The sequence below is a fragment of the Tenrec ecaudatus genome, chromosome 11, assembly GCF_050624435.1.
Source record: "Tenrec ecaudatus isolate mTenEca1 chromosome 11, mTenEca1.hap1, whole genome shotgun sequence".
NCBI classification, from domain to species: domain Eukaryota; kingdom Metazoa; phylum Chordata; class Mammalia; order Afrosoricida; family Tenrecidae; genus Tenrec; species Tenrec ecaudatus.
Window position 1 is genome coordinate 90,981,718 of NC_134540.1, and position 26,195 is coordinate 91,007,912.

General features: G+C 46.3%; 1 protein-coding gene across 1 annotated transcript in view; it reads right to left on the reverse strand.

Moving 5' to 3' along the window:
- Positions 1–26,195, reverse strand: part of COL4A2 (collagen type IV alpha 2 chain) — a 224,879-nt gene that overhangs the window by 90,023 nt on the left and 108,661 nt on the right. Inside the window, exons 5-8 of the mRNA XM_075563428.1 lie at positions 6,146–6,280; positions 6,015–6,059; positions 2,275–2,391; positions 939–1,010 (exon numbers count right to left, since the gene is read on the reverse strand). Of these exons, the coding sequence (XP_075419543.1) occupies positions 939–1,010; positions 2,275–2,391; positions 6,015–6,059; positions 6,146–6,280 (369 nt within the window). The remainder of the gene's footprint in view (positions 1–938; positions 1,011–2,274; positions 2,392–6,014; positions 6,060–6,145; positions 6,281–26,195) is intronic.

Genomic DNA, 26,195 nt, shown 5'->3' on the forward strand with positions numbered 1-26,195 from the left:
TGCAGTAAGATACAATTTAACTCCTCCAGGGAATCCCCATGCAGTGAAGAGAATCCAGGGACATCAACTGCATGAAAGTATAGAAGTCTGCAGAGTTGTCCATGCGGAGGATGTAAGCACGTCCTCGGGCAGCGAGCAGTGTCAGGGTCCCTAGTGCAGCTCTATGTACGGCGTCGAGAGACTGACAGGCACTTAGATCACAGACCTGCCGTGCCGAATGACAAATAATCTGAACAACATCCATGCTTCGACAGGTGAGGAAACTTAGTCCACACTAGGGAAAGGGCCTAACCAAGCCAGCCCCGCAAGGTGGTGGCTCAGCTGAGGTTAGAGAGAGTGGGTCTCTCCACATTCAGCCTGACCTTTGAATACAGTGCCATCTCTTCTGATAATTTCCCCACATGCTCGGTTTGCCACCCTTTGTCTCAAAATATGTTTGTATCCCTAACAAGGACTGCTGTTTGAAGCCACTAATAGAGATGTAACAATTAATACAGACTGAGTAGTATTGTTCTGCAGTACTTAACTGACACATGAGTGTGACGGGCTACGAGATATTAGTGAAGAAGCTAAGAGCAAGTCAGTCACCAGTCAGTCTTGTGTAAGACAGTTCAGTCATTATGTTTTAAATTCATCAAGGAAAATGATCTGCCTTTTCTCTCTCCACCCACCCACCCACCCACCCACCCAGGAAACGCCCAGTAGCAAGGCACCATGGACATATCTGTGAAGGGCAGCTTTGCCCTCTTCTCTCAGAAGGGACACAAGGAAAGAAGATGAGACAGAAATAAAATAATTTTAAATGCATCATAATTTTGGATTACTTCACCATTGTGTGCCTTCATCCTTATAACTTAGTACCCACTTGGTAGTTAACTTTACTAATCGAAATCTACACTGAATATTTTAATTGCACGCTCTATCTCTAGCAGACTTACCCTGTATTTGTCTCTGTCCTCTTGGGATAGTGCATAAGGTTCGCCTTTCTCTCCTTTGGGCCCTTGAGGTCCCTAGATCAACAACATATTGAATACACACACACACACAGCACACGCATCTATTAGTGTTTACTCCAGCGATAGTCATTTGCATGATTAAATACTGAGTCTTATGTGTGCAACATCTAATTCCTCTTAGGGCTGATTTCACTTATTCTGAACCCCAATGACTGCATTCAATGGCAAGAGTGAAGCTTTTCATTTCATATTTACCAGAGAGCATCTTTCATCAAAGTTAAACAGAAATTCTTTATGGAATTTAAATTATTCTCACGAACTCTCAGCAAACGGATTCTTGAGTCTACCAGCATGTTATTTTTCTTTTTCACTTTTATGGGTTTTTTGGGTGTGGCCATTATTTACTTGCCATTTTTGCACTAACAAATAGAAGCACATATACTGTTTATTACCTTGTGTGGAGGAGACTTGGGGTCATTGTTTAAAACGGTGTGGAGTTTGACTCTATGTGTACGTATACATGTATACACATAAAGATCTTTTGCATCTGCATAGGAGCTAAGTACTTCAATGTGGGTATATTTCTGTATAATAACATGATGGTGAGAGAAAACACTCTGTCTGTCTGTAAAATGAACAGGAACAGACAATGAAGGGGGAACCTAAAAGGAAGGGTGGGTGTTGGAGGGTGACAGCCTGGGGAAGGGACGGAAGACTCTCCTTCCTCCCGCCTGGACACGTGTGTGCATTTGAAACAACACTGTTTACCAGAGGGAATTTAGCACAACCTAGGCACCTGCAAGGGTTTGGTGGTGAGAGGGTACAGTGTACTGTTGGGGGGAAAATAAGGTCAGAACGCTTTGCTAAGATCGTAAAAACCAGATGAGGCCACAAAGAAGATATGCTTCAGAACAAGGGGATTATGCTTTCAAAGGCTTTCATGCCATCTAACTTCTGTCAATTGATTTAAATTGTGTCACAAAGGGATAGCATTCTTGCCATGTGTACAGGACACGTTGGATTTGGTTCTCAGCTCGGGTCCCTCTGCCCTCCATCTGTCAGTGGCGGCGTTTGTACTGCCAGGATGCTGGGCAGTTTCAGCAGAGCTTTCCAATGAAGGACGGGGAGCAAAGGCTTGGTGATCTTCCTAAAGGCAGCCAATGAAACCCAGGGGCTTGAATGAGCCGCACCCCGTCATGGGAGGACCCAGTCACGGACATCTCTTTATGCCATTGTGAGGGGATCCACACGAGTCAGGGGCCCCCTGGATGTCAGGTGACAACAGCAACCAAGGCCTAGGTGCTGCGCTCAGACTCACAGGGTAGCCGGGAATTCCGTCGGAGCCTGGGGTGCCTGGTGGACCTGCATCTCCCCTGGTCCCATTGCAGCCATCGTAGCCAGGCCTTCCTCTGGGCCCACCTTGCCCCGGATGTCCCTGGGGAAGAGAAACATAACAATCTTTGAGCTCATTGTGCTTTGGTTTCCAGGTAACTGGAGTATAGTGGCTTGCACGATTCTCGGAGGTGGCCACCAAGGCACGAATCCCAGAGCAAAGGTAACCCAACAGGGGTGGAGCAATCAATGAGTGAAAGAGTAAAGAAACAAAGGCCCAGGTGTGGAACTCAGCAGGGCCCAGGTGTTCCCAACCAGTCTCTGTTGCTCAAGTGCTTGGCAAAGACAGCAGTTGCCTTCAGGGTATCTTCTTCCCTCTTCACCACCCAAAATGGGCGACTGTCTTTAGGCAAAGCCAAGTATGAGAGAATTTTAAAAATCCTAGAAGGGGCTAGCTTCTTCTCAGGAATAACAAGGGGGCTGTTTTGTTGTTTGTTTGTTTGTTTGTTTTTTAACCAGTTGTGCACAGCCGAATTCTAGATGGTTAGTTTAAGAGCTCTACATTCTAAACAAGTATGGTTTTCACACCCACAAAGGTGATTTCAGCAAGAACGGGATTTCCTCTCATATGCTTGCTTTGGGAACAGGAGTTTTAGGTCTTAAACACAAACATTAAGCTTATCAGCTTCTCTGAGCCATCAGGGGCAGGGGAGGAAACGTGATCAAATGCCTTTGGAATGATTAGAGAGAGGGAGGGTCCCATTCCGTTGTGAACAGCTCAATTCAATGAACCTGGTTTCACGGAGACCTTGGGGATGAATGATTTAGGAACCATGTGACAATAGTCAGTTTTGCCATTTCTCCAAGTATCAGACACTTCGAGGCTTTTATTATTGCGTGGTTTCTTCTAAATGTTGCTTTTCTTGATAAGAAGGCAAACACATATTTCAGGGTGATTTTTGAGGTACTTTAGGATGGATGCTTCCCAGCATGAACTTGGAGAAATGTGCAAATGAGAATTAAGTCCTACAAACAAGCCCCTGTAGCCTGAATGACGGTAAAAAATAAAATAGAAAGGGGAGGGGGGTTCCTTTTACTTGCCCATCACGCTGCCTTGGCCATTCAAAGTCATGGCTCTTGAACTTTCATTCTTGATGTCACACGAGACAGGAGACAGGCTTTCCAGGAAACCTGCCTTCTGAGTCAGAGGAGTCCTCAGTGGCGGCTCGGTATCAGGGAACACAATCTCTGGCGTCGTTTGGCTACAGCTAGGTGTCGGATGATGTCTTTTGAGGTAAAGACAGAAGGAAGCCTGGTCTTGTAACTCTAGCCTGAGTCAGACAACAAGCTCTCCAGCATCCTGTTCCAGGTCTTCAGCATTCCGGGATCCGATAGCATAAAACACGTGTTGCTGACTTCTTCGTTCTTCTTCTGGATTGTCTGTGGGCTCTTGGCCTTTCTTACTCACTCAGATTTGATCGAAGTCACTTGGAATTGTCTGTCAACCTGATCTTACTTTGAAATCGTGCTTCCGAGAAAAGTCTGTCATACTGAGCAGCAAGTTCACCTCCTACTGGTCTGCATCAAACGAGATCCTTTTCTTTAGGATGCGACCCCCAAGATTGTACTGCACACCCCTTTTAGATCCTTTTGTGTGTGACTCTGAAGAGCTGACATTATCCAGGTCCCTCCAACTGGACATCTGTGAACTGAGCAGCAATAGTAGCTGATTGTTAAATTCACTTAATTTGTATCGCCTGAGCTCTGAGATTGAGCAGCCTCCAGATTCCTGAACTGTTCCACCTTGCAAATCGGCTAGACCGGTACACACACATTGGTACATACAAGAGCTCTCAGCACATGGAATTCAGAAAAGATAACCTCTCAAGAACAGCAGTGGGAGTAGTAATGTCAAGAGGATAGGGGGATGGTCAGGGAGGGGGAAGGGTAAGAAAGGGGGAACCCATCACAAGATTGGATATATAGCCCCCCAACCCCAAAAGGGGACAAATAACAGAGATGTGGGTGAAGGGAGACAATGGACAGTGTAAGATATGAAATAACAAGAACAATATATAATTGATCAAGGATCCATGAGGGAGGGAGGGTGGGGAAGGAAGGGGGAAAAAAAGCTAATACCAAGGACTCAAGTAGAACATATTTTGGAAATGATAATGGCAATATATGCACAAATATGCTTGATATATTTGCTATACAGATTGTTATAAGAGCTGTAAGAGCCCCCAATTAAATAATGAAAAAAGAAGCTTCTTGAGCTATCCCAAGAGTCTTCAGAAAATAATCAGTTATCAGTTCACCCAACTATCCCTATAAAACAATGAGATCCCCCCCGATTTCTGTTATACTGGCTCTTGACATTACCTGAGTTAGGAAAGTGAAAAACGAAGTAAGACATGATACAGAGATGTTACAGTTTCATTTCTATCATATCACCACATTTAAACTCAGATTTTAATCACTGAAAGACAACATTTATTAAAGGTCCAAAATTAGGGCTAAGAGTGAGTGGTTTTAGTCTAGGCAGTTGGCCAGGAAAACCCCTCACAAACTGGGGGGCAAAATCCAAACTCTGTCAACTCCTCCAGAGTCAAAATCATGTAAAGATTATTTATTTATTGGTTGCTAATGTGCAGCTTTGAGCTCATCACTCGGGTGCCATTCGGGATCACCAGCCTTGGAGGGCTCACGTCTCTGTCAATGTGACTTTCACTCTTTCAAGATGGCCGATTCCTCTCGGGGTGCAGGGTTCTCATGGAGCATGCAGTTGAAGAGCTAAAGGGAAAGGCTGGATTTCCAGTGTCTGCTCTCCATCCATCCCCCTGCTTCTATTCTCCTGCCAAGGACCAGCTTTACTTGGGACTCCTGGGGAAAGCAGAGACTGCCCCTGGGTGTGCATGCGTGTGCACGTGTGTGGTGAAGAGAACTTGAAAAGGTAAGGGAAAGACATCAACATCTTTGTGTGTTTTTTGGGGGGTGGGGTGGGGCGGGGGACTCCTTCAGCAGCTGTCTTAAAACTGCAACAGTAGAGCATGGGAGGCGGATCGGAATGTGGGATAAACAGACGGTCCTGATGTCCGTCTGGCCAGGAAGCTGGCCCTGAGAAATCTGCTTGGGAAGCCCAGGGAAGACGACTGTGAGTCAGACGGTCTTGTTTACTGATTGATTTATTTATTTTTATGCTGCAAGAAGTACAGTGAACTCGGTTACAAAAACACATTTTATTGCAGGTTGCGATTTTCCCACGCACAAAGCAGGCTCTTTCTCTGCCTCCTTTTATGACTGGCGACTACAAAGAGTTTGAGAAGCCGCCTTGCGAGTGTCCGGCCTGCCTTCTGTGCCCGACGGCCTTGTCTTTGGGCTGTTCTCGAGTTCAAGCAGAATCTCAGAACCGACTTCTCATTGAACAGACATCTCTGCATAACACTGCAGCTTTTATGACGAAACAAGACCTAGTTATAGTGGAGCGGCCTCCATTCTAAGGTCTAGTCTGGAGGGAAGTTTACAAAGAACACGGTAGATCACCCCATACTTGACCGGATCCCAGGAGGAAAATTCTACAGGGAAGCTGCAGAAGCTGTATGTTACAAGCAAAAGTGGCTTTGTAATGTTTTGTTCGGTCATCGGTATATTGATCAAAAGACTGACAGGGTTTTTAAATTCTAATCTTAAACAACAACAACAATAACAACAAAAAAACAAACTTACCGGAATTCCATCAGCACCAGGAAATCCAGAAACACCTCTTGCTCCCTATGAAGAAAGCAAACAGACTTAATGGAGGCCAACACTCCCCCCGCCCCCTCACCCCATCAGAAGGACATATTAACAGTTCATACCACGTCTCCTTTGGGGCCTGTTATTCCTGGAGATCCCCTTTCCCCTTTGTCACCTTTGCGGCCCTGCAATCCTGGGAACCCTTGCAATCCGGAGGGCCCGCTGTATCCCTGGGGGCCGACCGGCCCTGGTTGACCCTGTGGAAACATCATATGTTACGTCTTCCCCAGTAATGGCAACAGCACTCATTTTGAGGGGTGGGTGCTTTTGAAATGACATTTTTCACTCTGAGTGCGTTGTCGACCTCAGAGCCCATTATAGATGGACAGAGCAACAAAGAAAGGTTCTCAAAGAAGCCCACGTGTTCCAGCTCCTACTGGAAATCCGTCAGTACTCACCCAGCCTGACTTTTAACACTGTATGCAGTGGCAAAACCACTTGTGGTAGGTACAGAATCTGGGGTCAGTTTGAGGATTAAGAGTGAAGGGGTGGAGTCTAGCCAATCAATCTTGATATAGCCTGTGAGGCCTCTTGTGGGCATGGCCTTCTCCTGAGGATTCTGGGAAGTCCTGAAATTCCTCCTTGGAGGCGGGAGACTCTGTCTCTCTCTTTTTCTCTCACTCCTCACTCCCTGAGATGCTCCACTGACAAGACACACAGCACTATGCTGATAGACCTCATGCCCTGGGAACTGGAGGAGCCTCATGGAGACCCTGCAGGTGCTGAGATGTTTGCAACGCCACTGAAACCACAAGACTTCCCACCCACTGGCCTGTGATTTTCCTGCATTCAGCGTCATTGCATGTGTTTCTTGAATATGAAGAGGAATTTATAGATTGGTATCGGGCATATGGGCTAATATCAGACTTATGGACTTGATGTGGACTGGGCTGGGATGTTTTTGTAACATACAATCACTCTTTGATACCAACCTCCCTCTCATACACATGTGAGTATCTGTGGATTTGGTTCTTGAGTCGACCTGACTGGCATACCACTTTCCTAACTGTTGAAGAACTCTAGGAAAGGGCAGCGATTGCCATGGTCTCTGCATAGGGAAGAAGTGTGGTAAGAGGCGGAGAGCCGGGACTTGACTCGGGAGGGCTTGTTGGACAACATGCTATCCCAGGCTCATTCCAGTTCTAATACCCAGTTGGAGGTTTTCTTAAACTGTGTTTGGTGCAAGTTTGGAATAGACTATGTTTTGATGCTGGTTTTTCCAGACTCGTTCTCCGTTGTGCTCATTCTTGTTTTGTTTTGTGGCTCTGGTCGACTATAGCTCTCTTGCGATTACATATCATACCTCAAATAGGCCCTAATCACGGCCAGGCAGCTGCTGGTTAGTGTTTACAAGGAGCACCCTTTGGGGGATAAACTCTTCCTCATTAGTACCGCCACTTCACTGGCCATAAACGACATTTCTGTCTGGCGGGGCGATGTTGTAGAGCCAGTGAAGAGGAAAGATTTAATAGGACCCAAAGTGGAATGTCCCTGTCTTCCTGATGAAAAGCCACATTCTTGTCTTGTATTCATTAATCTTTCCTCCGTTCCTTTTGATTGGGGAAAGTGACTAACACACCACATAGTCATTTTCCTTCCATTGTCAGCGGACTTGTTTTTAATCTTTTCTTCTTGGATGGGAATCCTGACTTTTGGACTAAGACTGCAGTCTTTCTCTTTCTGGAGCATGCTCCTTTATTACTGTTAACGATTATTATTCAAGGTGCAATTCACAGAGCATACATGCAATCATTGGAAGCGCACTATTCGGTGGAATCTCAGTACAGTCACAATGCGTGCACCTGCCCTGTCTATCTAGTTCCCAGATATTTTCATCACCCCCAAAGGAAACTTTATACTCATTCATTATATGGGAACACACCCATCCTCCTTAGGCCCAGCACCTCCAATCACCATTCGGCTTTCCATTTCTGTGGATGTACCTAACCTGGGTTTTTCAATCATACACTATGTGACCTGTAGTATCTTTACAAACTTTTATAATGTAATGCATTTAAGTTTTATCCACATCACAATATGTATCAGACTGCATTTCTTTTATGGCTGAGTAGTATATCATTGCATGGATATACCATAGTTTATTTATCCATTATATTTTGATGGGCACCTGGGTTCTTTCCATCTTGTAGCTATTGTGAATAAGGCTGTAATGTTTATCATTACAGAAGCCCTGCTAGAGTCCCCGATTTCAAGTCTCCTGGGTAGATAGCAGGAATGGATATGCTGGGCCCCCTGTTAAGTCTGTGTTTGACATTAAAGTTTTGTTTTCATTGTGAATTGGGCGAAGGTTGAATGGATAACTCAGTTTTCCATTTAGTAATCCATCCACATTGTGGTGGGCGGCCTTGCGGTGCAGTCCCTATAACATTACATCACCCCTTACCCTCCCCGTGAGACTCGCGTCCAATCCCTACTTTCTGGCTTTTCTGCCTTCTCGACTTCGTCCTTGGGCAAATGCCGCCTGTTTGATCTTGAAAGACTATGTCTAACGTGTTGTCGAACCCCCAAACTGTTTCTCACAGCAGCTGTACCCTTTGATTTTGCGTCCCTCCACTCGCAATGGACGGGAGGCCTCATGGTCCACTGTCTCCCCAGCTAGTGCTAGGCCCCAATTCCTCCTCCTTCCTTTAGGACCGATGGCCATGTCAGTGAGTGTGAAGATGTGGCCCGTGTTGATAGTCCAGCCTTCAGCACTCCATAAAATTCAGTTGTGCTTCCAGTCTGGATCAGGAGGATTCTGGGAAGACTGAACGTCTCACTCTTACTCACACCGAAAACCCAGCATTGTTGGTGTTTAGTGGATATTTATGGTCCAAGGATGCCACAGAGATGTTTCAGTGATCAGGGAGGGAGCATTTCCTAAGGATATCCTGCCAATCAAGCGTGCTGGTAAAGACAGCTGGAGTCATTAGGTAAACGAAAGGATTTTTCCTTATTGTTAATCATGATTCGTATTAACTCCCACCCTCCGTCAAAAAGCCCCGATCAGGAAGGCAATTTCCATCTCTTCCTGCCTTTTTGTTAATAAGTATAAGGCTAACTATGCTTGTAAAATTCTCACAGCATGCTGCATAAGAACACTTCTACCAACGAGGTCGTCTAAGCCTGCGGAGATTGTGGGAAGAAGCTATAAAATCATAGTCCCTATCCCTACCACTCCCTTATCACGGCCTAGAGAGGAGGATAATGGGAACTATCATTTCACTGTGCAGCCTCTGCGATGATGAAGATGAGCCGGCCTTCAGAAAGGTGAAGTGAGGAGAGTTGGCTGTCCTGAGGTTGGTTCTGGGGGGTCTAGGGCTGTGAAGCCCGTCTCACTGCAGCACTTCTATCGATCCACTATACCCGTGACTCAAAGTGTGGTCGACAGGTCAGTAGCATTCGCATCACCTGAGAGATTCTTAGAAATGCAGAATCTCATGTCCCATCCCAGAAAGCCTCCCTCCATGTTCAACAGGAGCCCAGAAACATGCATGTGTCCACGAAAGTCTGAGAGGCACCGCTTGACAGCAGCGCACCTTTCTTCGTGAAGGAGGGAGACGGGCATCTTTTAATAAGAAAAATCTCTTATGCACAAGGCTGGATCTCAGATCCAATTGTTGCACCAGGCAGTCATCAAAGCAAGGTCTGACTTTAGAAGTGAGGCAGAGAAAAATCAGAGCGTGTCATGCTCTCCTTTCTTCCTAACATTTGCTAAATATTATTGCGAGCTAAGTTTTCCTTGGTTTTGTGCTTCCGTGTCAGCTACAGGACAGAATCCATGTCAATCATTGTTTGGGCAGAGGGTTGCAATGCCTCTCTGTCTTGAAATCACCCCTGGAGGCTGCATGTGTGGGGAATCTGGGGTCTGTTTGGGGAGCTGCAGTCTGAAAGGGCAGAGGGATCGAGTCCAGACTTGAACACGCATAGCTGAAATGCCGCCGCGGTGGAGAGAACACACAGAAGATCCCGAGACACTTGCTGAGCTTTCGTGCATTTCAGAATTTCACTGCTGACAAAGTTGCCAAATGTCATCAGATGCAGGCACCCGTGGCAATGCTGTGACTAGAGATGGGACATCCATGGACAAGGAAAGTGATTTCACCAGGCATCCGTATCATCAGAATGTGGTGCTCACACCCATCCATCAGTTGTTAACCTTAAACTTGTCATGGGAGAAGGAGGTAGAAGAGTTCCATTTTTTTTTTTCAGGAAAGGGTAAAGGGCAACTTCCCCAATGGTAAAAAATAAAGACCTGCTTTCCTGCACACCGGGCTCGTTAAATGACTGGCCAGCATCCCCCTGGTAGGATAAGAATGAGCTTGGCCAACATCTGAATAGTAGGAAATCCCTTCTCCTTCCTAAGTTTACTCTTCCCCTCGGGCCTTTTATGGGTACCAGGCATACCACCAGCGAACCCATATCCTCCCTAGTCCCCTGGGTGTCCCCTCCCTTCCTTCTCTGTTCTCAGCGTGTTCCACAGCCCGCACCTTCTGGGCCCTTACAGCCGCTGCAGGCCCTGGTGATTCTTAGCTGATTCCAACTTAATTCCCAGTTGGTTTCTGCGAGCCGTGGGGCACACATTCTGAAATTTGTAAAAGGGCTTCAAAGATGAACAGTGTTACTATTTATGATCCAGGGAAACGATGCTGCCATCAGAAATTTAGACAGGTTCCCTGCTCTCAAGGATAGTGATTGTATTTGCGAGCAATTTGTAAATCACCCAGATGGGATGCAGTAACGGAAAATTCTCCAAACCATAACTCTAAGGTTGGTGTCTATATAGTACCTACATGACGGGGGTCTTCAAAATGTTTATGAAAAATGGAATTAAAAGGTAATGGAATTTTCCTATAAACTTTAAGAAGTCTGCTGTATGATCCCCACCCCAATCAAAGGCATGGCCAATCAAGGCAGTTACTACTCAGAGGGGCCCTAGAGGACAGAGGAGAACTTCCCCAGAGTTTCCAAGGCTGTAAATCATTAGCGAAGTAGACTGCCACACCTTTGTCCCATGATATTTGAACTACCAACCCTTTGGGTAGCATCTGATCACTTTGACCATGACACTATCAGGGTGCCTTACAAAAATCCTGGGTTACTTCCAATTCCAGGCAACAGAGAACCCATGGTAAATCTGTCACTGTATGCCTGTATCTTCTTATTTAATAGATATCAAAACATCAGTCCTGCCCCTGGCTACTGTTCCATATTAAGTATGAGGTATGAGGTTCGGTCATGAGGATTCTTAGAATTAATTCCCCCTCAAACATGATTTGACATCCGTTTTCTACTAACGTTAACGTAAATGGACAAACATCAAAATATGTACAGAAACAAATCTTGAGCCTCACCTTACTCCAAGGACAAACACTTAATTGGTATGGATTACAGGCTTACTAGTAAGTGCTAAAGCGATCACACTTGTAGAGAAATAGAAATAAACAAACAAACACAGGAGAGTTCGTGATTTGGAGTTAGATAACGGCAAAGCTCTCTTAGAGAAGAAACAAGCCAACTTTCAAATACGGACATGCGATTTGAGCAGATACTCTACTGAAGAAGATCCACAGATGGAAATAAGCACATGAGAAGCTGACTAGCAACAGGGGAAAAGAAGAAAAGCATGTTAAATGGCTGAACACCTATTAGGGTGGCATGCGTGTGTGCCCACACACACACACATTTACAAAATTAAGTGTTGGCAATGGTGCAGAGCAACGGAACGCTCCTACGCTGCTGGTGGGAATGCCACATGGTGTAGTCACTTTTACAAATGTTTGTCAGTTTCTTCTCAATCAGACATACACTTACTAGGGGGCAGAGGAATCCCACTCTTGGGTATACAGAGAAGAGAAATAACGGCATCGGTCCACACGAAAGCAGGTAGGTGAGCGAGTGTTTACAGGTGTATTGATTTTCTCTAGAAGCTGGAGAGCTAAGTGTCCATTAACTGATGAATGGAGTAACACATAGTGGTATGTCCATACCGTGGAATACTACTTGGCAGTGAAAAAGGACACACGATCCGATACACACAAGAGAGATGAATCATAACAGCATATGCGTAAGACACTGGATTCTCTGTGCTCCTCTCTATAAAGTAGAAGAGAAAGGGTAAAGCTACAGGGGCAGGAAGTAGAGCAGTGGCTGCCAAGGCTGGAGGTGGGGGAAAGGGCTGCTTGACAAGGAGTGTGAGGGCCGTGCTGGGGTGATGGGCCTGTCCCCCACGGTTTGGATAGCAATTGCACGACTATTCACACTGTCAACTTGACGCATTGCAGGTAACCGGCCCCACCACGGACTTGACGTCAGCATGAACGATCGCGTCTGGTTGCTAAGGCAATGGCTATGAAGACCAGTGCAGAAGCTCCCAGGAATTGTCCATTCTGACCAAGTCCATTGGACATAGTCTTACCTGGGAATTTATAAGACAGATGCCATGGAGAAAAGAGAGCATACGCTTTTTAGAATGGCTTATTAAAAATCATTTTAGCTCAATGGTTTCTAAAAATGCCTGCCAGGAAAATGAAAGAATCCAAAGGGACCAAAAAGAGCCTGGTTTTCCGAGTCTGGAATCTGGTCTATTTGAGTCAGACCCTGATAAAAATGAGAACTGTCCAGCGCACAGGCCCCAGCGCAGCAGCACTGTGAGGGGGTCGGGCCTGAAGTGGATGGGTGGTAACAGAAGCGCTGAGATCAGGGACACTGGTTTCTGTGACCCCGGCTCTTCATGAAGGCAGCCAATGAGCACACATCAGTGAAGAGCATGGTGATAACTCCGGGAAGTCATCATCAAGTTGTAGCTGAAATGGCTTGGCTTCCACAGCTCCCCTGTTTCAAACAGCCTGGGGCTGGGGGTGGAGGAACTGGATCAATTCTCACGCTTTCTCCTGTGAGATGAAGAAGTCTGAAAACCTCGGCTGCTCTTTCTGAAAACTAAAACAGCCCCCTGGCAGCCTGACCAACTGCCTTTCAGCCCCAAACCCGGCTGAGCTTGTTACAGTCTGGATGTCATTTCGCCCGGCGTATGTTGGAAAAGTTGATTTTCTGGGAAAGCCTTTCATTGCTTCTGTGCTTTCAGCAATAAATACGTTTTATTTCCTTCAATGTGACCCATTCATGACTCAATAGACCAACTCGATTTTCTAAACGGCCTTTTCCTCCAGAAAGCCGTGGGGCCCTCGTGTGATGAGCGGGGAGCGCTGACGGCAGCTGAGGGCTGTCAGAGGAGGGGGGACTAGGAGGGGGTTATCAGCAGCACCCACCCAGCTCTGGTTTGCAGACTTCAAAGAGGCACGCATGCTATTTCTGTCGCACACCTGACAATCCAAGAGGACAAATGCAGGGCCATGAACTCATTCCCACTCACAGCCACCCCAGGGGGCAGAGCTGGGCTGCCCCTGCGGGTTTCTTAGGCCAGGCGTCTCTAGGGGAGCAGGAGCAGGTGGTGTGCTGGAACTGCCGACCTCACAGTTATCAGCCCAATGTGTACTTCCCTCTGTCACCAAGGCTCCTCTCCCTGACAACTGGGATGACAAAATCAACAACCAGTGTGCCATCATTTCATGCCTCTGCGTGACTGTGTTACTAACACTCTCCCTGGGCGACACGTACACAGTTAGAAAGTGACAACTGCAATGGGAGGTGACTACTGCATTTCCAAACTCATGAATCAACTGGTAATTAAGACAGTTCCCAATTTATGTTGACGGATTTCATTGTGTGCTATTAACCACACGTGCCAATATCATACTGGTCTCCTTGGGTCACCTTCCTGGCCAGGAGTGTGACATGACTAGTAGTAGAGATTGTGCATCTGGGTGACTTTGTGTTTCTGTCAGTATTGGGGTGGCGGGGGTGGTGGTGGCGGGGAACAGGCAAGCTCTGCACAGTGAGCTCCTCACAGCCCAGTAAAGGCTGCCTACTGAGCCCAGGAGGCTCAGGAAATAGCCGCTGAACTCGCTGGACTTCCAGAGCCGTGCTTCCCTGGTGAGATCTTCACGTAGGCAGCCAGCCTTGGATAATAAGATCTAGTGTGCATTTGACTAAAGTCATCGGAACGAATCATATTCTTGGGGTTGCCATGATATTGCTCCCCTCTGTTTGGGGGAAGCAGGGGATCAAACAAAACAAAACCCAACAAAACATCCGAAAGCCAAGTAAGCAGAAGGGAGCCCCCGAGCAAGAGGAGAAGCCCTGGGCTTGGCTGGGAGACACGGTGTTTTTTCTGTTCATTTTGATTTGAAATGGTGCTGAACAGGGAAAGACTTAGACAGGATTCCAGAGGTTTGGTCATTAGAAAAGCAAACGCTCTCCTCCTCCTGCTGCTTCCTCTCTTCCTGACGCTGCCATTTTAAACAGTCGTTATAGCTTAAGGAACGCGATTTCATTTTCTCACGCCTTCTTAACTTTTCAATGTACATAAAGTCAACTTCCGTGAGTTGCGACAAGTGGCTGGAGTCCTGGAGCCACTCTGAAGACCGAGATACAGAATAGCCCCATCCCCTCCTCGATGAATTCAGCACCGAAGGCCTTCATTTCCCCCAGGCCTCTGGCAAATCACCAGTCTGTTCACCGGCTCGAGAGTGTTATTAAAATATAAACAACACCATATCCTTTGACTCTAGAATAATGGAGTGAAGATTGATCCAGGCGGTTGCACGTATCTGCAGTGTTTGTGTGTTTACTACTGAATTGTGTGGGGTTGTATCCCATGGCCATTTTTGGCTTGCCCACTCACCCCGTCAAACACATCTGAATTGTTCCCAGCGTTTGATGAATGCCGGCTACTATGAACACAAAATTTAAGTGTGGACAAACGTCTGTCTGGCTAAGTGTTCTTTATAATATCCAGCAATGGGATAGCTAACTCATCTGGTAAGTGTAGATTCAATGTTATGAAATACTTCACAACTGCCCCCCCCCCCCAGGTGGCCTATGTGCTATGCATTTATTTGTACCTGAATGTCTGCTGGTTACAGCTGCTCCACATGGTCCTCCACCCTAGGACTGGCAGTTTTGTTTGGTTTGCCATGGCCATGCTGACAGGTGTGGAGTGCTAAGGAACCACAGGCTGAGAAGGACTGACTCTTACTCTTACAAATCCCTGCATTGTGGAATTCCGCTCTTAGGCCATGGCGGAGCTTTCCCTTCAAGCATCTCTGCTCCTGTCGTATATTTTGTGATCATCATCAGTGGTCCTGCCTGCTTGCCAGCACCAAGTTTAATTCACACTGTGGGCTGCAGAACCACTGTGGTGCATCCATTCATTGGGAACACCACAGGAGTTTGATCACTTTGTTCTCTCTCAGAAAGATAAAGACCCTTGTCCCCCAACCTAATCAGAGCTGACTTGGTCACAAAGGTATAATAAATCCAGTTACCAAGTGTGGTAGTTACACACTATGGTCACGCACGTTTATGAATTTGTTTCTCTAGTCTACCCAGACTAACAAGGAAGGAGAACCTGAGATTACTGGTGAGCCAACACAACCCAGTCATCTGGCCTGAAGACCTACCTCAGAGCTACATGCTTCACAGATGAGGACTCAAAAGCAATGTGCTCCAGCACACTAGTACAAACATAGAGGGGCACTATATAACTACACACTCTTATTTCCCCCTTGCACAGACACCAGAAAAACTCAACTCTGAGGTTCTTAACTGTCATCAAACATCCTACACTGTGATGCAAAATATACCGTTCATTGGCTGGCACGCGACACCACTGGTATGCACGCAAGCCTCGCTCCTGAGCTAGGGTCGGACGGGGACAGCAGCCATTCTAAGTTTGACCAAGGTCACAGGGCTTTTACAAGGACATCTTTCTCTTGGCCACCCATCCCCTATGGTTTTGCCAAATGCTCCATCAGTTAGGAGGTGGGGGAGGGCCTTCTGAGCATCTCAAAGGGAAGATCAGTAGCCTTCATGCCATCTGGGAGCTCGTTAGACATACAGACCCCTAGCCCCCACCCCAGAGGCCCTGGGTCTGAGCCCGCCTTTTCAGCGGACTCCCAGGTGAGTTGAACTCACACTAAGCTGGAGGAAACCGCGCCAGAAGTGGCCCATGGCCCAGAGTCTGGGCCTGGCTAGCTGCCTAATCATCACTTAGGGGAAGAGTCTCAGACCTCAAGAATTTTTTGGTCTAGCAGTTGGGGGGGGGGGGGGAGGACGGGGTGGGTGGGTGTGGGGGAGCCTGTGACTCTGTGCTGTTAACAAGCTCCCCAAGCAACTCAGATGCTCCTCCAGGCCTGAGGACCAAGGAAGGACTAATTCCCACCCCAGACAGGGGACGAAACAGGCCGAAGCGGTGAAGTGTCTTCTCCACAGCTCACGAGTGAGTGCAGGAATGTGTTCCACATTAAACAAAAGCCACTGCTAACGGGGCTTCAGCTGTCGCATGCGACACTTAGGGCCACTCCTTCTGACCTGTGCTCTGAAGACTGGCCTTCTCAGAAATGCACGCAGAGGAGCCTCAGATCACTGCCAGCAACTGGACATCCCCTTAAGAAGGGAAGTGGGGACGAGACGAGCCAGTCAGGGTGCAGTGTGGCAAGGATGAAACATATAACTTTCCTTTAGTTCTTAATGCTTCCTCCCCCCTACTAACATGATCTCAATTCTACCTTACAAATCCAGCTACACCAGAGGATGTACACTGGTACAGATAGGAACTAGAAACACAGGGAATCCAGGCGGATGATCCCTTCAGGACTAGTGGTGATGCTGGGAGGGTGGAAAGGGGTACACAGAGGGTAGAAAGGGGAAACCAATTACAAGGATCTACATATAATCTCTTCCCTGGGGGGCAGACAACAGAAAAGTGGGTGAAGGGAGACATCAGACAGTGTAAGACATGTCAAAGTAATAATAACTTATAAATTATCAAGGGAGGGAGGGGGAAAATGAGGAGCTGATCCCAAGGGCTCAAGTAGAAAGCAAATATTCTGAGAATGATGATAGCAACAAATGTACAAATGTGCTTGACACAGTGGCAGTATGTATGGATTGTGATAAGAGTTTTATGAGCCTCCAATAAAATGATTTTAAAAAAATCACTGCCAGCTCTAGAATTCAAGCTCAAAAGCCCCCCAGTGCACACAGGACGCTGCACGAAGCAGTCTCCCTGGGGGTCTCGATTGGTAGTTCAGCGAAATATTTAGGAGGGAGGACTGTCCTGGAATTGATCGTGCTGGTGGTTGCACAGTGCTTACGGAGGTGACTCAACTCCTGAAATGCACGATATGCGATCTGTTTGTCTATGAAATTGTTAAAATAAATGTAATAAAGAAAAAGAAACATTTTAGGAAAGACGTGCCCATTATTTTTGGAATGTATAGTACTTGTCCTTCCAAGGATTACAAGAAGAAACCCCTTCAAGGTTGTGATCTTATTTAAGTGTTTTAAAAACCAAGGGATAAGGGGGCTTCAAAAAGTTCATGGAAAAATCCCATTACCTTTGAATTCCATGCTTCCACAAACTTTTTGAAGTACCCCTGACGCCCACGAATAGGCATCTGTGTATCTAATCAGTCTTCAGTGACTTCCAGAGTTCTGCTCCCTTAGGGCTGCCTGCTGCTGGTGTGAAAGGGCGTTTTGTGCTCAGGAAAGTTCTAGAGCTCAGGGTTCTATAGATCCTAAAAGATTTGTGGCCTTTTCTTTTACTCCTTGTAACCCTTGTCCCCTTGTACGGACACATGCATTTCTGAACCGACATTGAATGTTAGCTTATGAGACCTTTGGTGTCCCTGGAGGGTACAAATGGCTAACAGATGTTGCTGCGAACGGAAAGACTGCTGGTTGACTCCCACCCAGAGATGTCTCAGAAGAAACGGCTGACAATTGAATTCCAAAAAAAATAAGTCCCTGGAGAGCTCAGGGAGCATGGTTCTATTCTGACTTACACCGGGTGACTGATTTTTTTAAGAAGGTCTTTGGGAGTAGGCTCCACCCTAAACTGCTGTCCTCCGCATCACTTTAGGTGTTTTCCCTGCAGTCCATGCACGAAACTCCCTGGTGAATAAGTGAATTGCTCCACCAAGATTCATATGATCATTGCAATCGGTGCATGATCTTTGGAACAGTTATTGTAGTTCACTAGCAAAGATTTAGCGGGCAATACTATGGAGACCATTCATCTTCTTGTTCTGCCGACCCTCCCCCCCCACCCCACTAAATGCCCTAGGTCATCTCACCCAGTTGTTATGGAGTAGATTTTAACTCCTGGGGACCCCACGTGTGTCTGAATAGAACTGCGCTCTATGGGGCTTTGTTTCTGAAGGTAAATCAGCAGGCACCTATGGGTAGACTTGAACTTACAACCTTTGTTCCGCAGCCAAGATCATTAACCATTTGCACCACCAGGGGGCTCCTAAGTCCCCTTGGTATGTCAAAAAAGAGTCCGTCCTGTAATGGCAAGTCTTCTTCAAGCCGGGGCACCAGCCTAGTGGAATTCTGGCAGTTGATCTGGTTTTATTCGTCCGCATTATCAAAGAGAATGCTTCCCAGGTCTCCAAAATAGAGTCATAAAAAAGGAGACCACCCAGACTTGTGGAAAGAAAGGAGCGCTGCCCTTTCAGAACTGCTTAGGAGCAGAATAGATGAGTGAGACGCAGTCTGCTGAAATCAAGAGTGAAAAAAATGAAGCAAGAACGCTGGAATGCGAGTCTCCTCCGGCTGGAGACTTCGTTCTGGTAATATTGGAGCCACGCTGTTTTGAGGACTGCCAGGGAGAAGCCTTAAGCAAAGTAGTGCAGCCATTGTGACTTGGGAGATTTCAAGACTATGGAGAGAAGAGGCGAGGTTTGCCATCGTGGGGCTAGGGCGAAGCTGCAGTGGAAGGTTGTTTTCATGCTGACTGAATATTGGTTTGAAAATAACACTTTGACTTAGTACCAACAAAGGCTATCTTCTTACTGCCTAGTCTATCCTTCAGTACCAGCAACACCACGAGGACACGTGCATTTCTAGCGAGTAGCACTAGGTGGCAGGCATTTGCACCCCTCAAGAGCGAGAGACCCACTCCCCTGTGGACTTCAGACCCAGCCGTTTCAAGCAATGTATGATTAAATAGAAACTTAGGGCCGGTACTGCAAGCAAAATACACACACCTAGGCACATATATGGTAGATATAGCTATAGATATATAGATATACACACACACACTCCCCCCCAAAAAAACAAACAACACCCAACCAAACAAACCCACTGCTGTTAAGTGGATTCCAATTCACATTGACTCAGTATAGGCTTGACAGGGCTGCCAAACTTTATGTGAGACAATAACCTCATATTTCTCCTTTGGAGCAGCTGGCAGATTAAAAACACCGACCTTGTGGTAACATTCTCCTGTTTGGCGACACTAGGATTCACACACACACACACACACACACACGCATGTGCACACACTTATTTAGAGATTATGAGATGCAGACCCAAGAACAAACATGCCTGGGGCTCATGGAAATCTATACAAAAAGTCAAGGCAGCTGCAACCATACACAGATTGTCTGGGTCTCCTGCATATCTGCTTTAGCCCCACCGCGACTGGAGCCTGGCCATTTCATGGCCCATTAACTCCTCCCCAAAGTGCTGGGGCAGCCGGAGAGGGTGAAACCCAGGCGAGTCGTTCCTGTTACTTTTTAGCCGCTCTGATCACAAGGTATGCAGGGGAGGTTCCGAAGCTGCGGGCTAAAATACTGAAATATCAGGACCCCCCCAAGGGGGTAGTTAGACGTACCCCATGTTTTCTCCGGATTCCAGTAACAGATTCATGATTGGGAGTGGGTTGTATCAGGAAGATCTTCCGAACTGTTGTAGAAGTTTTGCTTTATATTCACGGCAAGAAGGTTTAGTGGTTAAATATTTCTAGAAGCACCAGGTGTAGCTGGATCATCGAGACAGCACGCTTTCAGATATAAGAAAGCTTGTTGGAAAAGCAAGCAGATGAGGGGCACTTGAAAGAGTTCACGAAAAAATCTGGTATCTTTTCATTCCATTCTGCCAAAGCCTTTGAAGCCCTCTCGAACGTTCTCAAAGAACACACTCATCCAGGGGAGGAAAGCATCACAGTGCACAAGGTTGGGTAGGTAACCCTCAGTGGAGGTCGGACAGACAGCAACGCACACCCCGGCCCAGCCTTCTGGGCGACAGACCTCCACTGAAGAGAATTCCCAACAAGCACGGTGGAGCGCTCAGAGCATTAGGGAGCAACGAGAGAAGACGAGAAACTGTCAGAACAAGCGTCCAGGTGGCTGTCTGCCACGTAAAAAAGTGTAAAAATAAACTCTAACGTGATCTTCGAAGAGGGCCATGAAAACACACGATAGGAAGGGTCGGGTGGAGAACATACAAAGATGCTGGAAGAGCTGTAGATGTTTCCTCGTCCACCTGTGAGGGAAACTGTGTTCACGGAAGAGAAGATGCCGGAAATGGCGGAGCAGATGGAAGGACTCGGGAGAGGAAAGGTTTCAGAAAGGTAGCTGAGATGTGCATCCCAGAGGCAGAAGTCAGCAGGCCAAGAAGGTGGACTGGCCGTCCACAGCCTCTGCCAAATGGAACTGGCTGTCCAAGGATAGGCGATATTATGGTGATTTGGGAGTAACCAGAATCACACTTGCTTAGCAATGCAGGATACGTTAGGGAAATGACAACCTCGTTCAGGTGCCTTCAAGCTTTGAATGACATGGACACTTGATAGATATAATAAGCGTAGGAAGACCTCCTGGAGGAAAATCTAGCCTAGCATTTAATACGATGACTACAAGCCCCAAGTGGCCTGCACAAGGAAATATGACTAGTTAGTGACAGAGCCAGCCCTGGCTGACACTCTACGGGGTCCTTGACCTGTGATTATTTGGGAAGGTCAAAGGCAAGAAGTAAAAACCAGATCAGAATGATGTCTTTCTTATTTTCATCTTTATAAGTTATTGAACATTTCGGAAGTTGCCCCACTAAGTATTTTTGCACAGGTTTTACCCAAAAACAATACCTAAGGGACTGACGAGCGCATTGAAGCCCTTGGAGAGCGATGATGGCCCTCTTCATCCACGCCGGGTGGATGTCTGAGTTGAAGCGTGTGGGGTGAAGGTCAAAGCTGGTCTTTCACAGAACTTAACAAAGGGCTCGGGTTTACACTCATGCCGACGTGGCTGCAGCAGATGGTTATCTGGATAGCCTGGACGTCCTCCTAAGAATTCTCCATTGAGATGATGCTTCGGAAGGATACTGCACACACATCCGCAATTTTAAAAAGAACAACAAACCACCAGAAATTAATCTCTTTTCAGTCTGGTGGAAAGAAAACGGATGGCTCATTTGTCCAGACATGAAACCCGGGGTCCTGTGCGAGAGGAAACCAATGACATTAGCGGCCATTCCAGAGGAGTGACTCAGCGTGTGCCTGTTCTCATGACAGGATGAAAACAAGTTCCAGCACGTTCACGCTTCGTAAGACCTTTGCTAACAGAGAAGAAAAACCACGAGTGGGTTTGATCCACAAATAGAAGACAAGATGGAATTGCGCCTGCCTCCCTAAAGCCTGTACTTGACTCCTCGCGTTTCTTGAGCATTTAGTACTTGACCAAGACTCTGAGATTGTCAATGATCAGGGCTCGTGAATAAGCAGAGAGCGGTTATGGGGAGAGTTAGGACCTAGGCGGGGAGTAGGCTTAGTGCTATGGAGTATCTGTTACAAATTAGGTGTTCCGCCCAGCGAGGTTTCCTGAGAAAAGACATCCTGGATGTCTTTGTAAGATTTGTAGCTTTTCTTCTTCTTTTGCCTGCCTTGTATGTCCATTCCCTTTATGACCTTCTAGGCGTGTCTTACTTAAAATGTGTAGCTGGGAAGGGGCAACACAGGGAGGGTGCAGGGAGTTCTCGCTCTGCACCCATGCCCCTGAACTTCTGACAGCCCTTTACAGCAAAACAATCCTCACAAAGAACACAAGGCTCAATGGATGGTCTCCAGAGAGCTGATTTGCTAGGTTGCTGCTTTAGATGCCTCTGGGGGGTGCCATTGTCCACAAGCAGCCCAGAGAGGAGAACTGGCAGAACTTGGGCGAGGGGACTGAATGAGGAAGCTCCTCCATTGTGCTGACAGCATCTCAAGCCATGCGTTGTATATATTTCATGACTTTCTGGGAAGGACTCTGATGGCCAGCGTCCCTCTCTTCTCCACTGCCCTGCCCCTGGATTCAAACAGCGCAAGAACACATTCTGAAGCCCTGCTTTAACTTCCCATTCACTATCTCAGTGCCCCGTTTTTGTGATGGCCACTCTAACAAAACTCTTCTCACAGAGGTCAGCAATGACGCATGTCCACATTTTCAGGGCCTCTTCTCAGTCATCAAGATGTCTTGGCAATATTTGGCCTTGTTGGTTTCTTCTTCCTTCTTGAATCTATCTCCTATCTCTCTCAGATGTTGATTCTCTTGGGGAATTTTTTCTACACCTCTGAATGACTTAGCGTTTTTGAAAAACATTGATTTTTTTCCCCCCTGAGATTCCCTGGAAGTTGAGGTAAGGCATATCCTTCCCTTTGATGGCTCCAGGGCGTACTTAGAGGTGGATGACTCCCCGATCTCCACCGGAAGTCTCTATCTAAATGTGTTACAGATAGTTTAAACTCAACCGACCTAAAATTCAACTTATTACTGAATTTCTTCCAACCCTGCTCACAACGCTAATGCAAAATAAGGGAAACACCCCTTCTCCTCACCCCCTGTGCTCCCCTGTGCCAAAGTCAGCCTTCTAGATCCCTACCTTTAAATGGTGGAGCTGCTGCTGACACCTCCCTTCACATTGTTCCTCTTCCTCTCCAGAGAAACCCATGTCAATGCAGTTTTCTGCTGTGCACCTCTGGACTCTACTCCCTCCTCTTCAGTCTCATCCCTTCTCTCCTCACTCACATCTCTATCTTTCCTTGCTATGATTACGGCAATCGTTGCTTAACCTTGACTGCATTCGTATTTCATTCAGTCTCACCATTGCCTCAGTACTCACTCAGATTCGGAAAACAAGGGTGTTCTCATTTCTCTTTCTAACGGAAGAACCTATGGTCCCTGTAACAATCGCTGAATCAAACGATCACCTCATTTGACTTCAAGGCACCTTTCTAGTTTCGGTGCTTGACACCCCCCTGTTTTAATTGCTAGATTCTCCTGCGTCCTCAGAATTTCCTGTGTTCCTTCATATCTCTGTGATTTTGTTAACACTTTCCTTCTTCATAGGATGGCTCTTTCCTCTTTTATTTTTCTCTTGGAAAAAGAGAGTAAGCATCGCTCCTCTCGGATCATGCCTTTAGTTTCTCTCATCAAGGATCCTGCCCTAGCACGTGGATGTGCATCTTATCCATCCATTGAGCCCAATGCAGTGCCTGGACCAGGGACAGTGTCTGCGAAGGCCTACCTTAAAAAGAGATATCAAGTTCTTGAAAGCAAATGCTGCCCCCCCCACCCCCATGACGACAGAAATTCTCTGCACCGGGAAGAAGCATTGCCTCATAACCATTCTGCCCTCTTTCGAACCACTAAGCTCTTGTAAATCAGAGGACTAGGACTCTTTCCTCCAATAAGCACCAGTGCTAGGAACCCTTTGGAATCCTTAAAGGCTTGGTGAGAGCAGTTAGAGATGCTAGGATTTCTTTTTCTTTCAGCAAGTAAGATCTAACTAATGAAGGGCAATTTACTGATCCTCGTGTGTTTAGTAATCTTAAGAGACCCTTAAGTCTAAAAGGCTTGAAGGTAAACAAGCGGCCATCTAGCTGAGAAGCAACAAAACCTACATGGAAGAAGCACACCAGCCTGTGCGATCATGAGGTGTCAAAGGGATCAGGTATCAGGAATCATCAGAACAAAAATCATATAAGTGTGAAGGGGGTGGAGTGCAGAGTGGGGACCCAAAGCCCATTTGTAGACCACTGGAGATCCCTTACAGATGGGTCTCAGGGTGGAGAAAAGCCAGTCAGGGTGTGATGTAGCAATGATGAAACATACATCCCCTACCCCACTATCATTATCCCAAATCTACCTTACAAATCTGGATAGACCAGAGGATGTACACTGGTACAGATAGGAAACACGGGGAATCCAGGGTGGATGGTCCCTTCAGGACCAGTGGTGAGAATGGTGATACTGGGATGGTAGAGGGAGGGTGGGGTGGAAAGGGGGAACTGATTACAAGGATCTGCATATAACCTCCTCCCTGGGGGACGGATAACAGAAAAGTGGGTGAAGAGAGACGTCGGACAGGGCAAGATATGACAAAATAATAATTTATAAATTATCAAAGGTTTCATGAGGGAGCGGGCAGCGGGGAGGGAGGGGAAAAATGAGGAGCTGATGCCAGGGGCTTAGGTGGAGAGCAAATGCTTTGAGAATGATGAGGGCAATGAATGTACAAATGTGCTTTTCACAACTGATGTATGTATGGTGATAAGAGTTGTATGAGCCCCTGATAAAATGATTTTTTAAAAAGACCCTTAGAAGATGATTACCGAGGAGAGATTGATATATACGCTTCCTAAGTTTAGAGTGTGAAGAATATACAAAGGAGCAAAAATAGGCAAGAGGAAACAAAACATATTCTCAGGCACTAACTTCTGGCGATAAGAGTAGAGGAAGCACCTTGGCTTGCTTATAAATTAAAAACAAACCAAGAAACCTCCACATCTAAACTTCTACTTGTTATCATTATTTTAGATGCTTACACCTGGTAACTTAAACTCTCCCTGCAATGTGAAGTATAGGCCAAAATGAAGTGGCCTGTACTTAAATTAAGGAACCCTGGTAGTATAGTGGTTACAAATTGGCAGCTAGCCTCTAGGTCAGTCGTTTGAAACCAGCTGCTCTAAGGGAGAAAGGGGGGCTTTCTACTCCAGTAAATAGTCTGAGACACTCACAAGGCCAGTTCTACCTTGCCTCACAGGACTGCTGTGGGTTGAGGGGAGTGAGGGAGTGAGTTAATGAGTGATACTTAAAAGTGGAGTGGTCTTGATGCAAACAGAATAATATACTTAATGATATATTTCAGTTAATTCACTTGCATGTTCTTGGTTTACATTGTACTTTTTAAAAGACGATACACCAGGCTAACCCTGGAAGTATATTTCTAGCTGTCAGGCCCCTGAATCCAAAGACTGCTTTGTTAACATCCAGACCCAGCCCACTCCTCCCTACTATGTCATACGGAAAGGCAGTCACCAATGACTATAGTAGCAATATATCAGTTTCAATCTGTTACATGTTTCATTGATTTCAGGCAAATTTCTGATTATAAACAAAGATTAATGATCTGGTTTACATCTGTGAATTATAATTAATGCGGTTACAGAATTCACTAGCTGCTCAGTTCCACGGTGATTTATTTGAGTCAACGATTACTTTGTCATGCAAGACAGTAGTGCTTTCTTGGAAGCTGCTGAACTGACATGCCACGAGAGATTCAAGAGGTGGAGTCCTGGCCCTAAAGGGCTAGCCATAATTTCCCCGTCATCCAGTGATTCACCGAAAATGAATCCCAGACACAAATGGACTTCAATCTCTTTTGCTGCTTTTGAGGTCACCTTCCCAAGCTCATGTTCAGAGACCACAAAAGAGTGTTCTGCCCTGACACCAGCAAGCTTCCTGGGGAGTTCTTGAGGACCACACTGATTAAGGTGAAAATCCAAAGGCTACTAGCTGCAGGCAGAGAAGCCTGGCTACCTTACTAGAAATGAGATCCTTATATAAGGTTTCTCTTCACTACTTGCTCAGCTAAAAACCCACAGAAATAAAAAAATGGAAGCAAGTGCCTGCACTTACACACACACACACACACACACACACAGTGAAGTAATTTCAAAAGACATAGACTATATCCCTGAAACTTGTGAAATTCTCTTATTATTATTATTATCTCTATTAGTAGGAAAAGGCACTGTGCATTCACTTCGAGAGATAGGGATAAAGAGTTTGAGCTTTATTTTAAAGATGGGTTCTTTTATCAGGGGTGGAATAGACAATCTTATTGAAGATTCCTTGTATGTGATAATTCACTGACTTCTTGCTAATTAATTTCAAAGTTTTCTCTTGATCTCTTAGTTTTTAACATTTGATGAGAGTGTGTCTTAGG